Genomic DNA, 27,147 nt, shown 5'->3' with positions numbered 1-27,147 from the left:
AGAAAAGAAAACTGGTATAAAATGAACATATTGGTCTTGAATATAGTCACTATGTGACTGAGACCTTTTTTTTCCAATACGATAATACGGTAATTTGACCTCGCTCAGCAAAGACACAACTAATGCCTGTTTGGGTTTGTCACCTTTGGCAAATACGTGATCACAGAAGAAAAAGAGGCTGAAATTCACATCCAGATATCCTTTATAGTCGCATGAGATTTAAAAGTTACTTTAAAAGCGGAAATTTTCCATGAGGAATTTTTCGCTTTTAGCCGGGTAAGAAGAATTTTGTATGTTTTTAATTACACGTTACCAAACATATTAAATAGTGTTACATCATAACCAGTCAAAAATATTTGCATGCTTTCATTTTCTTGCAAGTTTCTGTTCATGCAAAATGTGCAAAATTTTCCACTTTTACAGCAGGAGAAATTGCCAGAAACTACATTTGTGAGAATGTGGGGGAAAAGTAACTCTTTTTTTTTTTTAATCTTTGTGAATAATAACACAAAATTTAAGTCTTAAAAAGTGATTTCAATACCAAAGATTGCATGAAAACATCTTACATGTGAATGATAACATAAAATTTCAGTCTCAGCTTGCATGGTACCATCTCAGACTTTGTTTATAACAACGGTAAAAGGGAAACAGGGCATACAGGATTCTTTACCGTTTACTTCCCTAACGCTGATGCGCCGAGTAGCATTAAAATTGAAGTTTACGCACGACTGCTGAACAAGATTAAAGATCACCTGCTAGCTGATTTAACTCTGCACTTTGATCCATTCTGGCTTTAATAGCAACTAATAAATATTACCTTCAAATATCCTCAGCATACAAGATCATCACACTTTTCCACTGCCAACAAACATTCTGACAAGATGCACTTGTACATGCGTGATGAACACTCTTTGATGAGATTATACACATCGCCAAAGTCATGGCAGCTCCTCATCAAGCAGCTGGGATAAAGACTTGGGGGGGGGGGGGAAATGGAACACCCTTACTTCAGGGTGACATAGAGGTCGCTAGATTTATGTCGTGCGCAATCACCTTGCCGTCCCATCCGCAAGTCCGCAGCTGGTTGCTGAGCGTGTCCCACGACACCCCGTGCACAAAGTCGTTGTGTGCATAGCTACGATAGCTGTAGGATAAGAAAAAAAAAAGTTGTCAAGATTAAACACAGTTCTGATAATAGTGCTGAGACGCTTATGTTCTGCTCATGGAGCACTCTAGATCATGTGTGATACAGAGTAAGCTGTTTGCATCATCTTATTTTTCCCGATATTCATGCCAAGTTTGGGTTTTCAAGTTGGTATTTTTAAAAAATATATCATTCACTCATTCAACTGTTGGAAAGTTACGTTAAGAAATCTACATTAGAAAATTTGACTTTACTCTGTGTGTACATTGTATGTGTTTATTTTGAGTGAATTTTTACATGAGTGTATTTTGCATGTTAGAGAGAGAGAAGCAGAGTGAAATATACATTACGCATTCCAATTCATTATTGGTAAAGGTCTGCTCATGTTGATTCAATGCGATTCACTTGCACTGATGCTCTGTATATTTGCAGCATGTATACAAAATTAATTCTTTGTACAACATACGACTCGCCCAACTCCACTCAAACTGAACCTCATGTACTCACATCTGCTTGAGTTCGGGTTGCAGCTCGGTGACGGCAGCCGTGCAGTCATCAGACACGGACGCAAGCCAGAGGGGACTGGGGTGAAAACAAATTCAGTTGTACTTTTCATTTTTAAGATGCACAACTTTACAAGTGAGAGGCAAATGGCTAAATATAATGATATCAGTAATAATGATGTTATTGCTACTTCTACTGCTACTGCTACTGCTACTACTTCTACCACTACTACTACTACTACTACTACTACTATTACTAATACTACTTCTACCACTACTACTACTACAACTACTACTACTATTACTACTACTACTTCTACCACTGCAACTACTACTACTATTACTACTACTACTGCTATTGCTGCTACTGTTGCCGCTACTACTACTGCTGCTACTACTACTACTACTACTGTTGCTGCTACTTCTACTGCTGCTACTACTACTACCACTACAGTACTACTGCTACTACTAGTAACTACTTCTACTACTACTACTACTACTACAGTACTACTGCTACTACTAGTAACTACTTCTACTACTACTACTACTACTGCTACTACTACTACTAACAATACAAATACTATTAGAGGTTAACAACACCATCTGAAGAGGTGACTGAATCACACACTCTCTTTATATCCGTAAATCTTGCCATCTCTCAATTTTTTTTTCTTTAGTCAAGAAAATTACAGGGGAAATGAGAGTCATTTTCATTTCCTCTTCAAGACTACTTGCAAAATGCAAGGAAATGATGAATGTAAATCCCAAGAGTTTGAACTCTCAGAAAGCATTATCAACCTGGGGGGAATGAAGCACTGCATTCACTTACTTTTTGGCTGAGAATGCCAGTCTGTGCACCGCCCTCGTGTGAGCTGATGTGACAAACGCAGCACTCTGCTGGCTGCGGGCATCCTGGATGGCAATGTTCCCACCTTCATCTCCTGCAAAGGGTGCCAGAAAAGAGCAAAATCAACTATCATTCATCCTCCAACAAAGTAAGTAAACAAGGGCATTCCTATTTGACATGTGACATCCAACATGTAGGCACTTAATCCTCTCAGCATCAGTACTAAAATGACATAGGAACTGTACACCGACAGGTTCTTTGCTTTTATAGTTTTATGGTGGTAAGAGTACAGTTGGAGATTCCACTGCATTGCAGCTGATAGCATGCAGTCTGATTTCACATGGAGATTGTGCAATTTAGGCATTGGTAAGATCAGAAAACCTTAAAATCCGAGGGAATTTCACATCATCAGCATAGGGAGAGGTTGGGGAAGAAAAGACAGCTTAATTCTCAATTTGCATGTTGACAAAAAACACACAGCCCCGTGATGACATCACTGTCAAAGAACTGACCATACATTTAGTCAGGGCTCAACATTATTTTTTTTTTTACTCTGGTGGCCTGTTTGGGCCACTAAAATCTTTAAATTTGAAATTTTGGTGGCCCCCAAAAAGAAATGCATTGGCCCAAAATAAAAAAAGAAAACATATCAATTCATTTAGTATCTTTTACTTGCCTGATTGGGCCACCAACATATTAAACCTTTTTTTAAATTTGGTGGTCCGACATCCATTTTTAGTGGCCCTGGGCCACTGCTAGTGTTGAACCCTGTTTAGAAGTTAATTTTTTTTTGTGAGTTCAAAAGGGGTCAGTTGAAAAGTCCTTCCTATCTCTAAACATCTCCTTTTCTCTGATAGAATGCAGCAGTCTACATAACAGCTGTTCCCAGGCCAACTGCGTCGGCGCAGTTGGTGACACAAATGCTGAAAAATTCGCATAAAATAGCTGTCAAACCAAATAACAAGAAAGTAGGGAAGAGATCTTCCTTTCCTTCCCTTACATGGTGCACCTACCTACTGCAATGACATAGGATTCCCCAGGTTTCCACACCAGGCTTGTGGGGAGTGAAGCTGAGGGAGGGCGTGGCAGCCGCTTGGCGGGCTTGGGTTTGCGAGTGTCCCAGAGCAAGACGGAACCATCCTGGGAGATTGAGTAGTAAAAAGTCACAAATGTATACAAAACCAACAAAAAGTCGCACCCCTTGATTTTATGTGAGAACTAAAAAAAAAAAAGTAAAACAGGTAAACCAAGTCAATTTTGAGTTTTCCATATTTTCTGAAAGAGCTTTTCTTCTTCTACATCATTGTTAATTTTGAGATCATGAAATGAATGGGAAAGTGGGTTTTCAGCAGTTTTTCTACAACCTTTTTTTGGTAGAGTAGTGTGATCAGGTAGGTCTTAGAGGGCCCTTTTCATTTCTTGAAAATCCTTTGCACACTCTTCACTTTCAACTCTAACAACTTTTGAAAGGATAATGCTACTGCTTTTGAAGTTGGCATTACTCATGGACAGAATGTGTTTATAGAGCATCCTCAATTTAAGCTTAATCTGATAATCCCTTCATTGTTGTTGCTACAGTGGTTTACATCCTGTTTTTTGTCCCATTCACTGCACAGCTAGCACGGCTTGGTAAAGATTAGGCGCTTGAATAGATCCTGTACTTCAGAGCCTCCTTTCTCAGTTCACACTTTTTCAGAGTATGTGCCTTCTTTCCAAGCTTTAGATAGATTAGGAGGGTCCATTTGAATTGAGTTACACATCATTTTAAAGCTTAGAGTATGTTCTTTCAGAATCTGCCCGTAACTAGAAATCCATGTCTGGCGACTCTTTGCTGGTTTTGTGGTGCAGGGTGACAAATGCTGACAGCTCAAAAGGCGGCCATCAGGGTCAAATTACTGATCTTATCCTGGTCATCTGGTGAAATGACTAATATTGCATCACAGTTCAAAAATAAGAGTAAAAAAGTAGCATTTATGTGATTCCCTGGTAATATTATTCTGTAAAGGCACAATCTCTAGCATGATAAAGAGAAGGGCTCAGAGTGAACCGCTGATACAAGAGATTCAAGAGGCAGAGAAAACACACTATTTATTTCTGGTTCCCTGTATCCATGTTCAAAATTCCATTTGCATTGATCATTTACATACCACATACAAAATTCCATCTGACATCTGGCATGTGCTACCCTAATTCTGAATACACCAGACACTACAATTTCCCTGGAGCTATGTGTAGCATGATGCCATTATGTCCACTGGTGTTATATTTCATGCGCTCATGAACATCATGGATTATGTTGCAGTTCATCATCACAATAAAAGAGCAGTAACCATGCTGCCCATGTTCTCAAGATTCGCCTCCTAAAAATGACTGATTTGTGGTCTCTCGACTATCAGTGGAATATAACACTATGGACATACATTAACAGGGAATCAAAGTACAGTTGAACCTCTCTTATCCGGCCTCCCTTTATCCGGATCTCTCTGTTATACGGATCTCTCTATTATACGGACCTCTCTGTTATACGGATCTCTCTATTATACGGACGCAATCTCGCCGTGATTTTTTTTTAAATAATTACGGGAGGAAAGGGGGATTCCAAACTCCTTGAGAACTCCTACGCAAACACACATGAATTACATATACTTGATACATTTCTTCATAGTTATTTAGGTAAATAATCCCAAGAATTTATAAAAGAAAATTATTTCATTCTCGCAAACACGAACCTCTATTTTGGGGTCTGTTACTGAGTGTAACAATGAAAAGGTTGCAGTATACACATTACTATATGTGGTACTACAATGGGCTACTGTACATGTGTATGTATACTATGTACATACAATGTATGTATAAAGCATTGAGTCTCCCGTATCCGGCCAAATCCCTTATCCGGATGAGCCCCGGTCCCGACTTGTCCGGATACGAGAGGTTCAACTGTAGTACAACTGAATCCTGATTGAGCTATTATAGGGTGAGTTGAGAGTGAGTCTGCACACACCTGGGAACATGAAATGAAGACATCCAGCTCATTGGGACTACAGGACACCTGTTCCACCTTGGCAGTGTGGGCATGGAGGGTCCCTATTGACCTCTGGGTTGAAAGGTCCCACAGCTTGACCCTGAAGAATAAAAAAAATCATGTAACCATGGCAATTACTTACTCTCACAGTATGACCAATATAGATCCATAGTGAAGGGATTATCTATAGAGAATCGATAACTGCTTTCTTCTCATGGGGTTGGCAGTACCGACTTCACAAAATGGGTTTCATCTGAACATGACCAATATAGATCCATAATGTAGGGACTGTTTAGAGATAACTGCTTTCTACTTATGGAGTAGGTGACAACCCCTTTCACTCTTTAAGAGTTTGTTTTTAGGGGACACTACACACATACATACACTATATATCAACTTTAAAGGGACTGTACAGTACTGGTTGAGGTGGGGTTCATGTTTTAAACATTCCTAAGTGAGATAATGAGAAACCTCCTATGATATATGAAAGAGCATGTAATTTTAAGTTGGATTCAAAGTTTATTTGATGAAAATTGGTTTTGAAATGGCTGAGATATCCAAAAAATGATAATAATAAAAGGCGACAGGCCATGCCTTTTATTAGGATCTCTTTGTTTCACGTTGTTTTTGGATATCTCAGCCATTTCAAAACCGATTTCATCAAATAAACTTTTAATATCCCTTAGAATTGGATGCTCTTTGACATCTCATAGAGTGGTTTCTGAATACATGTATCTTGCAAAACGTTAAAAGCTAAATCCTCACCTAGACCAGAACTGTACACACCCTTTAAACAATCTAGCCATATTACGTCTTATGACATGTGCATCTTGCTACAAGTCGCTATGATTTTGCTGTTTTGTTTTGTTTTGTTTTTGTTTTTTTGGAGGGGGTCAGATCTGTCAAATGACGCAGTGAGAAATGGCATTCTGAGAAACATTTTTGTGAGTCTCAGATGTTGAATTTAACATTATTTTTCACAACTGGTCCACTCTTAAAATCAAACAAGAATAAATCATCATCTTTTTTTAGGAAACCAGTAGAAATGAATGCAGAAAATTAAAAGCAAGTAACACAGTACCTCATCAACTTCCAAGAGAAAGAGTCAAAAGTACATACACATGACGTCTTTTAAAACTCACAGTTTGTCTGATGATCCACTGACTACCCTGGTCTTGTTGGAGTTGACGCTGACCGAGTTCACAGCATTGTCATGCTCGTACAGGTAGAAGAGATTGCGGAAAGAGCTTCTACTGTTCTCCAGCTGCCAGATCTCAATGGCACCTGTGATAGTCAGGAAGACATACACAATCCTGTGGTAGAACTCTATAGCTTATAAATTTTCACTGTATTGCAGAGGAATAGGCTCTCTATAATTCAAAAAGCCACATATTATCACAAAAATGTATTACAAAGTTATTCTGTAATTGGTCTCTTACATTTGTTTGTAGGTACCAGAACCATTATCTGGTAACTGACAAAATAATGTTAATGGATGAAAGCCCAGCTGAATGAAAAATGTCATTCAAAAAGTCTATGAAAATCTTGAAGATGTTATGTACATTTGCTTTACGTTCAATTGTTGATGTCTGTCGAGCATTTTAAAGTTATGAATATAAAGTTTATAGCTTTAAAACTGTTTCTCATGTACCAGCTGTAAAATGAGGCGATCCTGTTGAGGAGTGAAATAATCAATCTGGTATCTCTTACACATTTTCATGCTCACCAGAATGCTGGGCAAAATGAGATATGTACAAGGACTGGTGCTTGCCTATCTTATACTGTTAACGCAGAAATTTTCATGGTACATTACCTTTTGCATATATCACACTATTTCTGGCTAATGCGAATTCTAAAACCCGCAAAAAAAAAATCTTCACAATTTCCTCTGTACATTTTGAATGGGTTGAAAATTGCACAGTGTGAATTCAAGAACCCACGAATATGTTTTTGAGCCGCTCAGCAGGATTAATCACACGAAAATATCAACATGGACAGTTGAATAATCAAGGGCACAAATCACTTACCGGAGTCAGATCCGATAGCTAGCCTGTTTTCATCGATCCATTCAATGTCTGTGATCCCCGCCTCAGTCCGCACCCCTGCGCTGCTGCGGTCCATCTCTGGAGCGTTGGCCGGGTCCTCAAAGAACCAGAGGGAGCCAGCCCAGAGGCGTCCTGTGAGCCCCGAGGCAGCCAGCACCAGGGACCCATCTGCGAGGGAGGGGAAACAAAGAATGGATGACATATAGAATCCTTTTTTTGGGGACCTAGAAACATAACCTAAACCTGGCTTCTCTTTAATATGTTATTTTTGTGGCTCATGCATGTCTGGCATCATATTATGTGCGATTATGTAGTTACCACTGGCAACCTTTTCTACACAAAATCAATGGCATTATGAAATTAGTACAAAGAGGGCCATTCCGGTGACTGAATCTAGAGTCCCTATCATCCTTTTTTCCCCTATCTTCTTTTTCTTCTTTTCTCTTGCAGTGTTGTGTATGATAAAGGAGGCAAACTTAGGAGGCAAACAAATCATTTGTGTTGTTGTTGTTTTTTTCACAATATAAAGGACATGTTATGTATCTTGCAAAAGTACGCTTTATACAAAACTTGTTATGATGCAATGCAAGTCGTCACAGGACTGAAATACTACTCTTCATCAAAAATGAACAAAGTCTTACATACATGTATGTATATCTGCAAATCCAAATACCTTTCAGTTACTCAAAGAATGACACACACAAAAAAAATAACCTTCAAAAAGTTCTTGTGTTATTTTCTCTTCGTACAAATGGTCAACAAACCTTGCTATGCTGTCATATTCATTTAATACTTAGTCATTATCAGTCACTATCAATCATTATCAATCAATCATTATCAATCAGTCATTATCAATCAGTCTCTCTCTGCTTCATGTTATTCTTCTCTCCAATTTCTCTCTCTTGTCCTACAGTACCACACCAAAAATCAGCTCTCTTCTGAACTTTCTTTTGTAATTGATGTCCATATCAAAAGTTGTTTTCTCAATCAACAGCAACATACGATACCATCCTTGTGGACAACCCCCCCCAAAACAAACAAACAAACAAACAAAACAAAACAAAACAAAACAAAACAAAACAAAACAAAACAAAACAAAACAAAACAAAACAAAACAAAACAAAACAAAAAACGAAGACTAAAGAATATCAAAGACAAAACAGTAAAAAGAAAAAAAAAGAAAGGAAACACTCCTTCCACAAACTTTGAACAAAGCTCATAAATACTGAATCCTGTGTAAAAAAGAGCACTCTGACAAAATTATCAAATTTTCTCTTATCAACATCAGCACTACTTCCAATCCAAGGGTGAAACTATACTGACACAAGCACTGAGGAATGACACAATCAGTATCTGGTATTTTCTTTGATTTATTGCAGCACACAATCTCTTTGGCAAAATGTACCACATAATATATTGATGTACAAAAGGTATTGCATCAAGCTAAATTGTAATTTAAAAATCAGAGATCTATACATTTTCAGTCACAGCTGTTTTGTAAAAATCTATAGCAAGGAAGCAGAGGGGTTAATGTGTGATTGCTTAAAATGGGAATGGCTCTAAAGACGTTGCACAATAACTTCAGAGGTAGCAAATGTAATTTAGCAAATGAAACATTCAATTAGCAGCCTCATCGATTGTTTCATAAATTCTCTTTTTCATTTTTTTTTTCTTTCTTCAACTGGCCAAATCATGATCACTACTGTACATTGCACTGTGATTGGAAAGTATTCTTGCAAGGCACTTTACATTGTACGTATGATATACTATATATATATAATATACTATAATGCTATCTTCTATATGGGCAATTCCAGCGTTACGGACATTACATTTAGAGAATTTTGGGTGACTTTGTGGGCTTATTTCAACAACTCAGCGTAATCATTCTTAATCCATTCATGGTTTATTCTAACCCAGTCATCCTGAAATGTCAACAGTCCGAGTTTTGATCAGTTAATAAAAATCATTTGGTAGATATTACACAAAACGTTTGCCGTTACGGACATTACATTTTTTGGACACGATTATTTACCTCCATGTGGATATCTTGAGAAATTTGTGAATCAGAGCATTAAGTAAAAGGAATTTTCTTCTGAAATGAGTGCTCTGGTCCTGTTTAAGTTGTAGATCGATAATGGTGTGCAACACATTCAGCATTTACTCTACAGGTTCACAAATGTAGCGTTACGGACATTACATTTTTAGCGTTACGGACATTACAACTTTGTCCACTTTTTAAAGTCCCAATATTCATACTTTAACACAGTCCATATCTCAGACAAGGCAAATATTAGTGTTTTTTGGTTCATTCTTAACCATGAACTACTTTGAAACAAATGCTGAAGTGTTTCTGAATATGGAATAATGAGAGTCAAAGATTGTGCGTTTTTACAAAAATTATCAAAAATTTTGCCCCAAAATGGGTTTTTTGAAGAAAAAAATGCCTAAATACACTTTAATTATATCAAAATACCACTCAAATGAAAGAACTAGACAAGCTCTAGCATTTGATACTAAATTTGTCCCTGTAGCTCATATATTTTTCAAATTATTGCAGATTTATGATTTTTAGGAAAGGTAACATTTTTCGCGGAATTGCCCATATACTATAATGCTATCTTCTATATACTATAATGCTATCTTCTATATACTATAGTGCTATCTTCTACATACTATAATGCTATCTTCTCAAACAATCAATGCTACTGGTCGGCAATTGACACTGTACAACATCAATAACACTGCTATGAAAATGGACAAATTTCAGTTTATTTCAGTAATTGCTTCATCCATGGTGTGTATTTGAAATGGCTGGAGTTACCATCCATCTACATGTAAATTCTGTGCATGGTTTTTAGAAGGGTAAACTGGGGTACACTGGAACACTGGGGAACAGGTCGCTCATGCATAGATTCGGGGGGGGGGGGGGGGGATTAATGCTATCAGACACTTTTAAGCATCTCATAAAAATTTTCTGTTAGAATGTCAATTATTATTGTGATATTTTCTGATTGTTTGGCTTTTTCCTGCTGTATATATTTTAGTAATTGAAAGCACAAAGAGAATATTTTGAGCAGACTGTTGCAAATGCCATCATTTCTAAGAGGGTTTAAGTTTTGCGAATTCTGTGCATCACTATTGGGCCTCAACTTAAACACGCAAAAAAAAACTGTCACTTGATCTTAATCGCATTAAATTTGCAGTGCAAAAATATGACCGTGTTCATTATGCTGCGTTTGGTGCCATCCAAGCTGAAGCAAAACCATGGAAATGGCTGGCCGGCCAGATACATGCATGTTAATACAATTTATGTCTAACATTACACGTATCCATCCCCTTTGACAAACCTCAAGCATGAGAGAGTAGTATAAATGTGTGTGTGTACTACTAGTAGTTTTTTGTAAATGTGATATGTTGGCTGTAGTGAGAAAAATACTACATATACGTGTCATGGATCTGGGAGAAATGTTTCACAAAATATTACTCTTCAAGATATCATAAAATTGAATGCTTAAGGGCTCCAGTTACTCTACTTTAATTTAAAAAAAAAATAAAAAGTTGTTCCGGACACACTGCTCACATATGAGACTTGCCTGTTTGAGTGACAACACATGTAAACTGGATTCAAAAGATTGAAAATGTACATGCGTACTATTTATGGTTCACTGTGCTGAACCGTAAATTTTATGCCAGTGAACAGTAAATTTTACGCCAGTGCATTAGTCCCACCATGCAAACTATCTCCTAAAAGTAAGATCTAAGGATTGAAATGTATCAAATGAACACGCAAATTGCAGAACTTGTTTTTTGTTTCATCAGGAAAAATAATGCCCATGATTTTGAACACTCCATAAACTGGCCTCTTGTAGTAATGCCATCTGTGAAAACCTCAATGCGTAATTGTTGTGGAACTGGAGACAGCCTCTGGAAACACTGCGGCCTGCAAGGAATTGAGGGCAGCCACAGCAGAGTGGACATCCTCACAACGTGGGCACTTCCAGGGCTGGTTACTGGTAAACACCTCGTCTGGGATGCCACAGCAGTTTGAGTGCCACCACTCACCGCACGACTCGCACTGCGCCATCTTCATGCGCGACTCCTGCATGTTGGCATTCCACGGCATGCGACACATGCAGAAGACTTCCATGCTGAGAAAGCGTTGACGCGTTTGCTGCACTGACACTCTCTCACTGGCGGCTGGGAAGGGACGGATGGACTTTTCCTGCAAGCACTGCAGGAGGTGGTCACGCATCAATGTCACATTGTAAGATACCTGGCCAAGATCTTCTTGGTGCAGTGTGCTGACTGCATAGGCAATGGCAAAGAGTCCACTGTCAAAGACATTTGGACAGGATTGAACTGACTGCACATCCACAATGATCTCAGTTTCCTGAGAGCAGACAACGCGGGCTATCTGCTTTCGGATTAAATCTGGTATCGTCCTGGCCCCTAAGCCATCATAGTATTTCACCACACCAGTAGTGCAACCAATTGATGACACAAACACCCAGTGGTGGTTACCATCCTGCATCAATTGTCCAAACTCTCCCTGCGCTGCTGAGAAAAGAAGGTGCCGCCCAAGGGCAGGGTCCTCAAAACCGTGCACGGAAGGGAACTTCTCCTGGATAAGATTCTGGGCCAGCAGCATGGTGACATCGCTCAGGGGCTTCCTGGAGTCAGCACTGAGTTCTGCCACTGTGGTCTTAGGCAGCTTTTTCATGTTGCATCTCGCACCACACCCTGATGGATTCTCTGTGTTCTCTAGTCTTCTCCTTGCATCAACATCCTCCTTACTCTGCTCCTGCACGTCTCCACAACATTCCTCCTCATCCTCACAGCAGGAATTGTCCTTCAGCATCTGCTCCAGGGATATGTGCTGCTCCTCCTGCTGCATTGCAGCATCCACGCTCATCTTCACCGCTGTCAGCTGTTCACATAATTGGTCCAGAATAGACACTTCTTGGATCACGTAGGTCTGCGAGATGAGATGCTGCAGGATATTCCTGCACTTAGCAGCTCGGCTGGGTGCTGGGGTTGGTGGAACTGGAGCCGGATCACCTTCAGCCTGACTGATCGGTGTCTGAGGTTGGTGCGTGTCTTCTCTTGGGCATCTGATGAAGGAAAAAATAAAGAGAAATCCAGTTTTGAGTGAAGCTTTCTACCACAAATTCTCACACTGACATTTAATACAATGATCATTATAGACAGTATCTCTGCTGTAGAGCCAGAACAGGTAAAACTTTTGCAGTACTTAACAGGAGCAATACAGTTACAGGTTACATTGGCTTTCAGTACACCCAAAGAGGTATGATTGGGGGGGGGGGGGGGGAGACAAGTGAGGTCAAGAGCAAACTTTTCAGTATTTCTTCTAAGATAGGAATAACTACATAATTGTGAAGCATGATGTTGTCACAACCTTTTTAGAGGGAAGGGCAACATTGGTGTCATGGATGGAAAGAAATGTATGTGGAGCTAATGCAAATAACAAAATGAAATGCTTCAGCAATCTTTATAGATCATGGCCCTTTTCTTGTTTTCTTTTAATAGAACATAGATTAACTGAATTACCAGAGCATCGTGGCATTTTCAATTTTCCTGGTCCATCTAAAAATCATCACTGCAAACCTTGTCATCAATAACTTGGATATAAACTCAACAATCTACTTGACAGTGACCAACATAACACTCCATATTACCAGATCTTGTTCCTGAGATCATTGATTATTTCGAAGAAAAACAGAAGGGAAAGGGGAGATCAAACCATATCAATTCACAGTATAGCATGATGTAACCAAGATGGAAACAGAACAGGCCAGCCAGAATATCTTACCTGTTCCCACAGTCAGCTGAACAAGGAGCGACAGCTGGTGCATTCTGTCTCACCACACCCTCCACTGATTCCCGCTGCCTTTGTACACACGGATCTGCTCCACCTCGTAGCATTCTATCCCTCTCTGCTTCATACTCCTCGATAATACCACGCCCTGGTGTGCCTAGCTCCGTGCCTTGCTCCTCCACTCTGTCCCGCTCGTCACCACTCTGCCCTCTTCCAGTCACCACCTGTGCTCCGCCCATTCCTTCTGCACCCGGTCCTGCCCTGCCCTCTTCCGACTGGCCTCCACCTTCTTCACTCTGCACCTGAGTGATGACTCCACCCTCTTCTTCCATGACACCCTGGAGATGGCTCTGAACATTGGGTATGGCGCTCGCTTCCTGAACCAGCATCTCAATCTTCACCAGGACCTTGTCTTCCTCTTGACTCCTGCGGCCAGGAATCTACAGGCATCAACAAGACAACATTTCAGTCACATTTACTTCTTGCCAACATTTGTCATCAATGTCAGAAACACAACTTTCTTTTTTTTTGATACAATTAAAAGGATCTGACATACTGTACCTTCACCTTTATTGCAACTATTGCAGGAGACAAATCATGTTAATTTAGTCTACTCTAAGTCATTCTCATACATACAAAATGATCACAAATGTGCACAAATGTGAATCACATGGATTTATAAAACTGAGTTCTTATTTGAAAGTGACATGATGTCACTGTGCCCTTTTCTTTAACCCATTGAGGACGGGCTGATTTTGCTGCAATACACATTTCCCATAGACACCTGTCCGAGCATACTCGGGACTCGTCCTTAACGGGTTAAAGAGGAACAAAGGACTACGGATTTATTTGCGAAACATCATCCTCGAGATATGTATGATGCATACAGGACTTACTGAGGCAAGGTCGTGTCCTTGGTGTTCATCTTTACTTGGGAATTTGACATAGATCCTCCTCTCCCTCTGCACAGGTACACCGCTGGCCAGATTCTTACGTAACTTCTCTGATGTGGTCTTCCGCCTCCATACAGAGTCTGCGCTGATCTAGGTAGAGTAATATTAAGCAAAATGAGCATCTCATTACATGTTGCCTAAAGTGCACATGTATACATAAATGTATTTGAAATCTCAAATTATAATTGATTATCAATAATCAATTAATTCTTTTGGGAGGATGGGACAAGAGGTACATTTCCAAAATGCATTCAAAAATCGTCCTTCCAGCCACCATCGCATTTCCACATAGCAGATGACGACATGATACATGCAGACTTAGAAAGCAATTTACTCTATGCGGTGTGCCATCTGTTCTGAACAGTAAGACTTACAGCATAGCCTGGAAACTTGAGGATGTCCCGAAAGGTGATCTGGGCCGGGCAATCCAGCTTTGTGCCAACAGTTCTCTTTCGCTTTTGCTTGCCCTGCTGGCGGCTGTCATCTGGCTGCAGTTCAGCGTGAGGAGGAAAATGAAACAGCAAAAACATAAACGAACTCGACCCACTGGCTTATATTTAACATTGTGAGAAGCACAACATATGATGAATGATCAAACATCCATCCTCAATGGACATCAAGTTCTTTTGAAATTTAAAGCATTTGCTAAACAACTGAGGATTAATAATCCTTGCAATGCAGAACAGATACCTCCCTCAGCCTATATTGGTTCCGGTGAGTTATCTGAATAGGGAATTGTAGCACACACTCATGTTTAGGCAAAGTATAGTCAACAGAACATGTAGGTTTCCTAGCTTTTATGCCATGACAGTACATGTATATCAGTCTTGTTGCAATGGGTGAACTGAAATACTTTTCATACATTTTTGTTTGTGTGCACACTGTAAACTTCTTCACAAAACAGGCCCCACTGATTTGAACAACATGAAGCAGAGGCACATAGAATGAGACATCCTTATGTCTAAACATCCACAATATCAAAGTCAAAGTAACAAGACACATACTCAAATATATATTATTATTTTTTTTTTTTAAATCACTTGTCATGACTGCTGCACACCTCATTATTGATGGCTTCCAAAGACCGCCGCTTCTTGGCCAGGTGCCTGTCACGGCCATGCTTGCAGTCCAGCATTTTGATGCCAATGACGATGTAGGGCATGTGGTCAAATGCGATGTGACCCTGCCGCAGCTTGGCACTGTCCTCCCAACAGATCTTGTGATGTGCCATGGCAAAGCCTGCCCAAACGAATGGATTGTTGACATAAATATTCAAGACGACTTCAAAATACATAAAACTAAACAAATAAAAGAATGTGATTGTCAGGTAGAAGTTCAGGTGGAGCTCTTGGCTGCTGAAAGCATAGCCACCACACTAACATGTGGTTTAAGCTGGAACATTTATTAGGCTAGATGTACAGATGTATGCTAGGCTGCTCAAAAAGGACTGTTGTTTGTGTACAGCAGATTATATCTATAAAAAAGAAACTAAAAAAGTATAAAAATTATGCTAGCTCTATTCTCTGCTTGCCTTCATGAAGCACTATGTCCCATTTCTGTGTAAATTTCAAAACAAACATTTAAAACACTGAAAATTCCAATAAAGGACGCTCTGCGTGAAACAGTATCAGAATATGGGCAAATATGAACACTATAGTGACGTCACTTTCGCAGCAATCACTTCTTAGTGTGATTCCCAAATGGTACCATTCTCATAAAGACTCATTTTACAATACTGCCTGCACATTCCACTCTAGTACAGTACCAGAAACTTCTAACCCCTGCCAATCTTTTCTTCAACCTACTGGCGCATCCCGTATAAATATGTATCAATGGTATTACATATTTCTACGCTCACACATAGCATCACCATGTGACACTGTCCTAAACATTCAATAAAACAAGCAGGGATGTCACTTTTTTTTTAATAGAATTAAAGAGAGGGCTTGAAATACATCTGCACACAGAAGGACCTGAACTTTGATACTACCAGGGCCTGAATTCAGGCTTTTGCCTGACAACTAGCATCCCTGAATATAATCATGTACATCAACATGTGATAAGTACAGACGGCCACACTTAGTTGAAGCAAGAGAAATGAAGGATGGTATTTACCTTCTTTGCCAAAGTCCTTGCTCTGTCGGTATGTTGAAAATTTGGTCCCAGTAACTAGCTCATATTCTCGACGAACCCGCTCCGCGCTTTCCACATTGGCAACATAGCCGAACGTTGGTGCGAACTGAACAGCAAAACCCAGCTTTTCGATCGAGCGCGTCTCTTCTGGCCCTGAAATAGCACAGAATTGGACAGTTTGGTTCTCCTTTCAGTAACTTATTAAACACTGGAAATACTTTTTTTTTTCTCATTTAGATTCTTTTTCAGCTAAAGTGCAAGTCTTCATAATATTTGTAATCAATTTCGTCTACATCACCTATCATGCATGGATTTAAAATTCAATGACAATTGATAAAAGCTTTGGTTTAGTCATGTGGTAAAAATAGCTCTTCACGGATTGGAGTGTGTTTAGCATAATGTAAAATTCCACAATATAAATGTATCTACCATCATCTCAAGTCTATTTGGAGAATTGCAATTTGTTCTTTTTTATTAGCTTTCTCTTTTCTCATGCCATCTTTATGTTTAGCATTTTTGACTGATCAATAATGTTTTTCAGAGTTAAACATGAAGTGTATTATGTTAAGATATATTTATCATGTATACCTCTTTCAGCAAGAGTGCTAAAATTCTCAAAACACAAATGCACATTTCCTGCTACTGGAATTAAACATGCTGATTCTGGAAAATCATATACTGGTAAATCAATGCATGGTTAACATCATACTCTTCCTTTGTACCTTCTGAAGTGGAGGTGGATACACCATGATATTCTTAAAGTGAAATTTTGATGCTACTTGATCTTGTTTGCCAGAATTTCAGTTTAAACAGTAATAATACAGTACAAATTTGCATTATGCCATCAGCCACCAAGTCAGACCTATCCAGATTTCTAACCTACATGTAAGAAGAACCAAACTGTCTAATTCTGCTGCCGTTGTCCAAAAGTGCACCCATTGTATTCTATACCATTACCATGTACAGTGTATGTGTGTACGGTAATGAACACAGGGATGTTTTACTCTGTACTGTAAAAGTGGAAATTTTCGCGGTATCGAAATTTTTGCGCATTTCGCGCAACCAGAAGCTAGCGCGAAGATAAAAGCACGCAAATATTTTTGCGTGCCATATGTTCCAGTTGTTGATGTCTTGATTCCGCGGAATTAAAAACACGCGAAACTCTTCTTACCTGGCCAAGCGCAAAAATTAGTCACGCGAAAATATCCACTTTTACAGTATTAGAATAATAAATGTGAGCATGATCTACACCAGAAATTCATCACTTTTCGTTTATGGTTATTAACGAAAACAAACAGGATCAATTTCAATTTCTGTCACTGTGACTCTTGGTCCGAAATGGAATCTGTACTGGTGCAATACTGTAAAAGTGGATATTTTCGCACGACTAATTTTTCGCGCTTGGCCATGTTAGAAGAGTTTGCGTGCTTTTAATTCCATGGAATTAAGACATCAACTACTGGAACATTTGACAAGCGAAAATATAAGTGTGCTTAGCTAGCTTCTGGTTGCGCGAAATGAGCGAAAATTTCAACACCGCAAAAATGTCCACTTTTACAGTACCGGTACAGTCAATAAAATTTGCAGGGGTACCAAAAACTTTATCTTAGTACACTGACATTGACAAGCTTTCTGTGGAGATTTACAGAACACGTTGGAAAAACAAGCAAATGCTGCCAGTAAACTCATCACAAATGTGTGCAGCCATAGTACTTAAAAGGGCAAACAACCTTTAGCCTACTTGGAACATCAAAACAGGTTGTACATCAGTATGCAAGTAAATACAAATTGTATTACAGTATAGGCCTACATGTGACTGCCCGCCTGCAGACCGCAAGATGCATTGATCCTAAATATATGGAGAGTGTTTTATTACTATTACAGTACTCTCCGCATAATCAGGTAGGCTCGGGCAGAGCGTTTCTTACCCGATTAAGCGGAGTACCCGATTAACAGAAGAACGCGTCTCATTCACAATTGACACACGCAGTGTGTATGTACATGCATTGTACACTGCACCACACACCTAGTGTACACTGTATGCTTAACACTCATGCTTGCATGGCACATTATACATACCTTGCACTTACTCAGTCACGAGCAATAATTTACACTCTTTTTATGGACAAAATTAATCACTCCCCAAATGGTCCATCTTCTTTGCAAATTAAGCAGAGAATGCGATTAGTCGTGGAAAATTTGACATTCATGATTTCTTAAAGTGTTATATCTGCTATAAAATGTGGGTAGAAAGTAGATAACAAGGAAATTATTTACCCATTTATGCGGAGAGGCAACCCGATTATCAGGTAATTTCAATGTGCATTGGAACTGATTTTGACATTACTACCCAATTAAACGGAGTACCCGTTTAAGCGATACCCGATTACGCGGAGAGTACTGTATTTAAAAATAACCAACAAAGTACACGTTAGTAGCAGGCCCCAGAGAAGAAAAATATCCATGATGCCCCTCCCTAGTACTAGACTACCCTAAAGTACCCTTGGCCTCGTTAGCTTATGCACGGATGCACACATTAATATGGCAAGTGGTGGGGTATTTATGGGGGGGGGGGGGATTGGGGAGGAGGAGTGACACATATGAAAGTTTTGCCCATGACATGCTACATGCAAAATAACATATGGGGGTGGGGGGCTTGAAGTGTAATGTAGACGAGTCTAATGTGGCTGTGTGTGTTTTATAGAGTTTAAGGGTTGTGACAGGGTTTTGTGGTTTAGGTTTAGTTTGATGTGAGGATAAGGGTTTGGGCTATCTGAGGGTAGAATTAATGTTTGGCTTAGCGTGCAGATGTTTCAGGGGAGCTATTGTCGCAGGAGCAAAATTAGGCACACTCGTGAAATAGGTCTAGGCACCATCACTGCGTTGCGTACTAACTATGACAGTTTGCCTGTTTATACTTGTGAATTCAGCCCCACCGAGTTGCGTCAACGGTACATGTACATAAGCACGGCAGTGGGGCTTTCTTCCACAAAATAGGCCTAATAGTAATACTCGTGAATGCAGCCCCACCAAACAGCGTTTGGACATACACGCGATTGATACAGCAACGGGGCCGATTTCCACAGCATAGCATCTTCTGTCCTTCCTTTCTCCCGTTTTTTTCCTTTGCTCTTCCTTTTCCTTTCTCCCGATAATTTTCAGAAAGACTTCCTAATGACCCTCAATATGAGTAGATTAGATCTAATCTAACCATATAACCAAAACCTAACCCTAACCTAACTAAGCTTGCTAGCTTGCTTGCTTGCTAACGCACAGATGCAGGTGCATTGCGATAGGGCTGATTTTACGATTTTGACAGCAAATGTTATGGAACCACTTCCTAATGTGGACCCTATGTTGTCATAGACTATTTCTTGACAACAATGATCTTGAGTTCTCCTGGTCCTAGACATAGACAAGACTGGAGATCAGTGCCAGTGGTACATGTAGACTCTAGTCTCTACTCCAGTTCTGGAGTTGTAATTATTGACTTGTAAGCTACGGACTGCCCGATAAATCTGCCTCCTGTTGTACTATGACTACTATAAAAGATACACATCAGTTCGGGAAACCCACTCACAAGGGGGGCCCCTCCTTATAAGTAACCCGTCCCCCTTATAAGTAACCCCGTCCCCCTTAAAAGTAACCCCCGGGGCACCCCTTATAAGGAGTCTCCACGCTTTTTTGCAATGCAACGCGAAAATGAAAGGACTGCGGCAATTCGCTTGATTATGTCCATAAAGCTTCACAAGTTTCCTAGTTACTCACGAAATTTGAGCAAAATCGGTTCGAGGCATCATATCTAAAATCATGGATTTAAATGCGATGTCAAACGACCCATGCGAATGCTGAAATGCGAGCGACTACTGGCGTGAGTGTCGCCAGGCGCGGCGGCGCGGCTATGCTTGAGTGCAGACATGGCGACTGAGTACATAAACTTTATAAAGCCACCTGAATGAACGAAAGTCTCCGTACTCAGTCGCCACGTCTGCACTCAAGCATTGCCGCGCCGCCGCGCCTGGCGACACTCGCGCCAGTAATCGCTCGCATTTCAGCATTCGCATGGGTCGTTTGACATCGCATTTAAATCCATGATTTTAGATGTGACCCCTCGAACCGATTTTGCTCAAATTTCGTGAGTAACTAGGAAACTTGTGAAGCTTTATGGACATAATCAAGCGAATTGCTGCAGTCCTTTCATTTTCGCGTTGCATTGCAAAAAAGCATGGAGACTCCTTATAAGGGGTGCCCCGGGGGTTACTTATAAGGGGGACGGGGTTACTTATAAGGGGGACGGGTTACTTATAAGGAGGGGCCCCCCTTGTGAGTGGGTTTCCCGAACTGACATGTACCCGTCTGTCTGTTGTGAGGGGCGGACGACACAATCACCGGAGCCTACATTCGATTTCGGCCGGGCCGACCGTATAAATTACCGACCATTTTAATATACAGTCAACAAGAGGCCACCGAAACACAAACAAGAGGCGAGAGGCAGATGTATTGCTTCTTCTTCTTCTTCCAGGTAGAGTGCAGCTTCAAGTTTTGAAGATTATCGTACTGTGAAATGTGTGTGAGTGTGTGGACCCTCACACACATCTAAGAGTAAGACAGGATATGAATTTAAATTGTTACAATACGTTACAATATGAGTTTATCTTTATTTTTATCTAACAATGTTAGAGTCCTAACGTTAGATCTAGCTAGGGTGCCTAGCTAGACTAGTCTAGACAACTACGTACCAGACTAACCATTACAACTGTATTTAAATTTTTACTGGCTAGCTCGCTCGCCACGGCACGCAATCAATCCGCGAACTGATGCTGAAGGCATAATCTCCAGGGGGTATTTCATGAAGCGTTTTGTCGGATATTTGGTCTGACAAACTGTTAAAAGCTACTGAAATCCTTGCATCTGATTGGCTGAGAGAAAATTTGTCCGACAAAGTTGCCGGACAAAATGCTTCATGAAATGCCCCCCTGCACATCTCGGCATCCCGCATCATGGGCGGCCCACACCAGCTCAGCGAGCGAGCGCGAGCGGCAGGCGCAGGTACACGTACCGTACGTACACCGTGCCGTGCCCTTTTCTTGCGAGCTCCGATCAATTTCACACGTTTTCAAACACTTCTCTCACCAAACCACTTAACACTATGATTATTCCACTTGATACATGTTTACCTCTATTATGTTGCAGTGCCTCTAGGTACGATTCCATCGTTGTTGGAACATTTTGCTCAGGCGAAGACATCTTCACAGTCCGACACTGCACTTGGTGGTCCAATGAGTGTTGTGCAAATTTTATTACACACGTTTTTTTACACTCATGCAGCACGCATTGCATTTAATACTGCAGCAGCTAGCATGCACATCTCTGCTGCATGCTGTGAACACATGCTGTTGTTGTTGTTGTTGTTATACGTGCGGTTTACGATCCGTGAGTCGAAATGACGCCACCTACGTGCGTTGCGTTATTGTCCCTCAGTGAAACTGTCTGAAGTAAGTTTTTAGGGATTGCATCTTCTGAACAATCTGGCTCTGTGCATCGAGCAGGTAGCTACTCCGATAATTATTATGCGTGAGAGGGATAAATCGAGGCTGAACCTGTAAGAGACTCCTATAATCCAAAATATAAGTTGATGACTCAAAAAGAAAACGAAAACAAGACAAATCAATACAAAACAGAACAAAACTAACCGCTGTATCTTAGACACTTTACGACTTGCTTTACGCGTCTTGGAAATCGCCACACGACGGAGATTGGACCTAAATCGTCACAAAAGCCAGAGTGGAAAATGTCGGAGGAACCCGAAGTTTTAAACTCAAGAAAATCTCCCCGCTAACTGTCGGTGCATGCCACTATAGTGTGAAACAAATTAAAACCACTACAAAAGAAAATGCCCCTTGAACTTTTTAATGATGATAGCCAGTCTACTCCAGTGGCGGATCCGGGGGGGGGGGGGGGGCAACCCTCCCCCTTTATTTTTCGTTAAAAACAGAAGAAATAATAAAAAAAAAAGAAATGAAACCCAGAAGTGGCACCAGAAATATTAGTTGCCCCCCCCCCCTTTACAGAATTCCTGGATCCGCCCCTGTACTCACATCCGAAAAACCGTGGGTGTTTACATGTGTACCCATACACAAGAAATAATCATCGGGGGAAAAAATAAACAACGACAAATGGGGCTAGTTTTTACATTGGTTTTATTTTGATCTACAAGACTACATTAGATCATCATTAGATGACTCAGACTTTTAATCTTTCTCCAATGACTCTCTGTAATTTGTCTTTCTTTAGATAACGTACTCTCTAAATGAAAAACAAAAACACGAGGAAATTTTCATTCTGGGAGGAGTGAATAACAGAAAAGAGTGAATTTAGAGTGAAATTGGAGTGAATTTCGAGTGGAAATGTTCATTTTCATTCATTTTGGAGTAACCTCAGGGATCACTCTGTTAAAACCTTCGAGCCATCCCTGAGGTCACTCCAAAATGAATGAAAATGAACATTTTTATTACATACTCAAAATTCACTCCAATTTCATTCTCAAATTCATTCTTTTCTGTTATTCACTCCTTCAAGAATAAACACTTACACACGATTTTTTTTTTTAGGGAGTAGGCCAATATGGGTATTCAACATCAGTCTGTTTGCTTTTAAATAACTTTAAAAAAAAAATCAAAATTCCGATCAATCCTTGATAGATTCTGCTCCTATGTCAAACTTTTAAACACTATTAAAAGATACATTCTGTTGCTGTTTACTTACTCCAGACAGCATATCAAACAAAGTATTTTTTTCTCATAAGTTCCAAAGATTTCTGCCATTTAAGAAAAAAAAAATAGGGCATCGACAAAGGAAATGACTTATTCCTACTGCTAACCTCCCCCCCCCCAAAAAAAAGCAAAAAAAAAAAAAAAAACCCTATCTGGACTTGCAAGCATATAATTTGATTTAAAAAAAAAAAGAAGATTACTAGTCTAGAGAGAAACAAGATCAAAGATTTGCCAAACATCACTTAGTAAGGCTTGCAGCAGCAAGCCTCAGTGTGGAAATATGGGTGTTGTATTCACGATTTTGATGTTTTGACAATGGTTACTAGTATCTATATAATCCAGTGTTTAAAGCGGACAACGTTCTGGCCCCCCAAAACAGTGAGAATTGATGACGTTTTGGTTTATCCATTTCTTGTCAATAAATGCAAACGAAATTTTTTTTTAAAGATTGCGAGATTCAGTACTGCTTCTTCATTGATGGTGTTTAAAAAGCCATTGTGTTGGGTATCTCAAATTTTACTAGATAATAAATAGGTACAGAAAAACAATTGTCTTCCTTATTTTTTTCCGTAGTTGATGAATTTGCATGATATGTCAAATATTGTAATATAATCATAGCCTCGATATATTTACATAAGCCGGTTACTGGAGTTCAAAGAGATTTTTCTCCTCACACCTACTCTTTGCTGGAGTATTATCGTTGTAGATTTTGGTCTAGATTTAAAATGGTTCATCATCACACAGAAGTAACCTCTGAGTTAGATGTATTCAAAGAGATTTTTCATCACCTGCTCATCTATTACTTGGATGCAGTGTTGTATTTTTACGGCACTGTTTGGATGTATATTCAAAGAGATTTTAAATATATCTTTGGATGCGTTCAAAGAGCTTATATCAAGGATCTTGCTCTTAGGAGTGGATGACTACAGTATTGTATTTCATAGAGCTGTAATAGGCCTAATCCAACTCTAAATTTCAGAGCGGGTTGGGATAAACCCGCTCTGTTATTTGTATTTCAGAGCGGGGTTAACCCGCTCTGATGTATTTACATTAGCGCCATCATTGTTCAAATTTGTTTAGCAAGCAGTCATACGATACGGTCGTCGGTACTAGACGGACGGCATGCAATCTCCTCGACTTGAACCCATAGCTTGAACCGTCGTGTGCTGCATTTGCAGCTGTTATGTGCCGCCCATAATATCCACCAAAGATTCTCTTTGATAGATACAGTATCGAAACAACGTAGTAGTACAGCTGGACGGTACGTACAATCATACCGTATACTTATCTCTGGCTACTTCCTACCGGTACTACAAGGTAAAGCTGATGAAGCAGCTGACTGCCTCACCAAAACCTCCCAACTGAGCCCGAAAAAAAAGAACTGGTTTCACCTAACCTTTACAATTTTCGCTCAGGTAAGAATTCCCTTTGTCTTTGTAAAACTGTATTACATTTCTGACACGATACCTCGATGTTTTGTCGTATCCTCCCACACACCATGATGAATTTTGAATTTGATTTGGAAGAGAGACGGGTTGACTGTATGATCAGGTGCGGCGGCCGGGTTCTTCGCGTGTACTAACGGTTGTGCCCTGGGGTAGTCCGGCATTTCGAAGGAAGATGAGGCAGTATTACAGTATACTTGGGTGACCCGCACCTCGTCATAGTTAATGTTTGCCCATAATTGAATCACATTTGGCCACTGAAATTCTTTGAAATCCAACTCACATTCAGGAAAAATGCTGAAAATTCCAATGGAATCACAAGTTCACTGATCGATATTGAAAATTTGCAGCTATCGTCGTCAAAGGCGAACGATGCGAAAAAGTTGCGCGCTAAGGAAGGGGCCCGCAACTCGTCACCCGCTCTCCCATAGACTTAGCACGTAAAAGACGTGTGCGATGACCGTGATGTTCCCATAGACATACGCGTAAAAGATGCGTGCGGGTGACATATAACACGTATTCCTATAGCCCTATTAAAATTTCAGATTTTCGCGAAAAACTGTTCGGTTTTCACCACAATTTGCTTGGTTGTGGTAGTCCTGCCAAGTTTCAAGCGTACAGAACACAGTCCCGGGCATACATTTTTGTTCAGTGCGCTCAAAACGATTTTAAGCGGGGTGACGGTATTCGGGCCCCTGACGAGGTGCGGGCACCTGGCTATACTTGAAAGGTGTGTGTGTGTGAGAGAAGACGGTGAAAATGAGCGGCTGGCTTTCACAGTTATAACGGAAGTTGAATTCAAAGGGGATTTCTGGATAATTTAAGAAATTAATGAGAATTATGAATAGTATTACAAAAAGTGTATGTTATTTATACAATCATGTATTAATATTGTGGACTTCTCATAAAGTGCTCATTTTACCTAAAAAGAAACAATATTGAAATTGAAATAGTAAATTTAATTTGTTTTTAATTGATAAGTTCAACTTATAGTAGAAAGTGATTGTCTTTTAGATATGATAGTATTTATTTTTCCATTTCATTTTTTAAAATTATGTATACAAAAACTGCAACCCCAATATTTGTTTTTGTTTTGTAGTAAAAATCCATTTTATTGTGCAATATTCATGATGGATAATTCCCATTTTTTCATCTTTAACTGTTTTGTACACATATCCGTCCATCATTTAGTCAGCAAAAAATGTTGACAGATATTCAGTCACACGCAGGAGAAAATTAACTAAAACGATAAAAACAGACGCATCAAGATCACTTTCTTTCTTCCACATTTTACTGTCGAGCCGACGTAATTATTGTGGTTAATCACCAAACAAGCGGCTGTATCACAGACTACTGCGATCGATTATCATTGTTATATCGCTCTTCCACATATCGATCATCCATCATGCTACGCTGATACAGCCGTCGATCGGCGTACTTTTGAGTCAAAATCAGCTACTTTTCTTCTGTAATTGACTATGAAATTTCATGAAAACGTCAGATATGGTCCATCGGGATTTCTGATAGCCACAAGAAGTTTTCATTGACAAATTAAGGAAGGAAATGGTAGGTGTGCATGGTGTGCATTTCTACATGATTACCGATCCTTGACTGAAAGATCGGTCTGGTACAGTGGTAATGTTAGTGTATCTGTCCGTCGGGGAATGTTCCGTAGAGACTGCGTCTGGCTTCACTTACATTGTATCCCCTCCGTAGGAGAGCGTTAATGGCAAAAAATAAAAGACTCCTCCGGACAGACGGATCTTTCTGTCTAAGCACATCCCATCCCAGTGCCTAAAACGTTATGGTCGTTAGGTTGGGTGTTTGTGTGTGTGAGTTTTTTGTTTTGTTTTTTGTTTTAAAGCGGCGTGTGGTATAACTATAAGTCTACAGAAGTACAGTGTTGTGTTCAGTTTTTGTATAATTTTTTGGAAGGGGTATCAGGGATATACTGGCCGGGTAGATTTATCTGAAATCCAGATTATCCTGCTCACTTTAAACCAAACTGCACCAATCAATACCCTCAGAATACTGATTACCGGTACTAGTAATGTAGATAACTAGTATGCTACCAGTATTTCTAGTAGACATAGAAACTATTAGTTGTAAGGCCTAGAACTATATAAGATATAGTTATTCTGACCACTTGTGTAAATTTGAGCCAAATTGGTCATTGGGAAGTGTCAATGTCGACGTCAACTTTCATGCGTAGCTGAAAACAACATGCTCTTTGCGAGCAGTCATGGCGTGCCGCATACGCTGCCAGCACAATTTGAAACTGAAATTAGCCATGTATCTTGCAACAATTTTTTTCAAGTACGGTAACCGAGAGAAAAAAATTCAATGTATTGCCTACTATTAAAATGAATATGGCAAGTTGAATGAACTTGAATGAAGACGGATGAGAAATTTATGCCATTCCTAAGAATCCTAGATTGCACAT

General features: G+C 39.8%; 2 protein-coding genes across 2 annotated transcripts; both read right to left on the bottom strand.

The window, feature by feature from the left end:
* Positions 1 to 741: 741 nt before the first annotated feature.
* On the bottom strand, positions 742 to 10,392 carry LOC139740248 (methylosome protein WDR77-like). Its single transcript, XM_071650830.1, has 8 exons — positions 10,386 to 10,392; positions 7,544 to 7,729; positions 6,659 to 6,800; positions 5,496 to 5,616; positions 3,508 to 3,634; positions 2,477 to 2,588; positions 1,652 to 1,726; positions 742 to 1,144 (listed from the first exon to the last, which is right to left on the bottom strand). Exons 1-8 carry the CDS (start codon positions 10,390 to 10,392, stop codon positions 1,009 to 1,011), a joined length of 906 nt encoding a protein of 301 aa, XP_071506931.1. The 3' UTR covers positions 742 to 1,008.
* Positions 10,393 to 11,453: 1,061 nt separating this feature from the next.
* Positions 11,454 to 21,733, bottom strand: LOC139740247 (uncharacterized). Its single transcript, XM_071650828.1, has 7 exons — positions 21,664 to 21,733; positions 16,469 to 16,630; positions 15,414 to 15,592; positions 14,728 to 14,814; positions 14,297 to 14,443; positions 13,395 to 13,840; positions 11,454 to 12,675 (listed from the first exon to the last, which is right to left on the bottom strand). Exons 1-7 carry the CDS (start codon positions 21,731 to 21,733, stop codon positions 11,454 to 11,456), a joined length of 2,313 nt encoding a protein of 770 aa, XP_071506929.1.
* Between the last annotated feature and the right edge of the window lie 5,414 nt (positions 21,734 to 27,147).

Source organism: Diadema antillarum, unplaced genomic scaffold (genome assembly GCF_040938485.1).
Source record: "Diadema antillarum isolate AM-2024a unplaced genomic scaffold, OU_Dant_1.0 seq00000845_RagTag, whole genome shotgun sequence".
Classification (NCBI taxonomy): domain Eukaryota; kingdom Metazoa; phylum Echinodermata; class Echinoidea; order Diadematoida; family Diadematidae; genus Diadema; species Diadema antillarum.
Note: the sequence above shows the minus strand (reverse complement) of the source record. Positions and strands in the feature narration are given on the sequence as shown.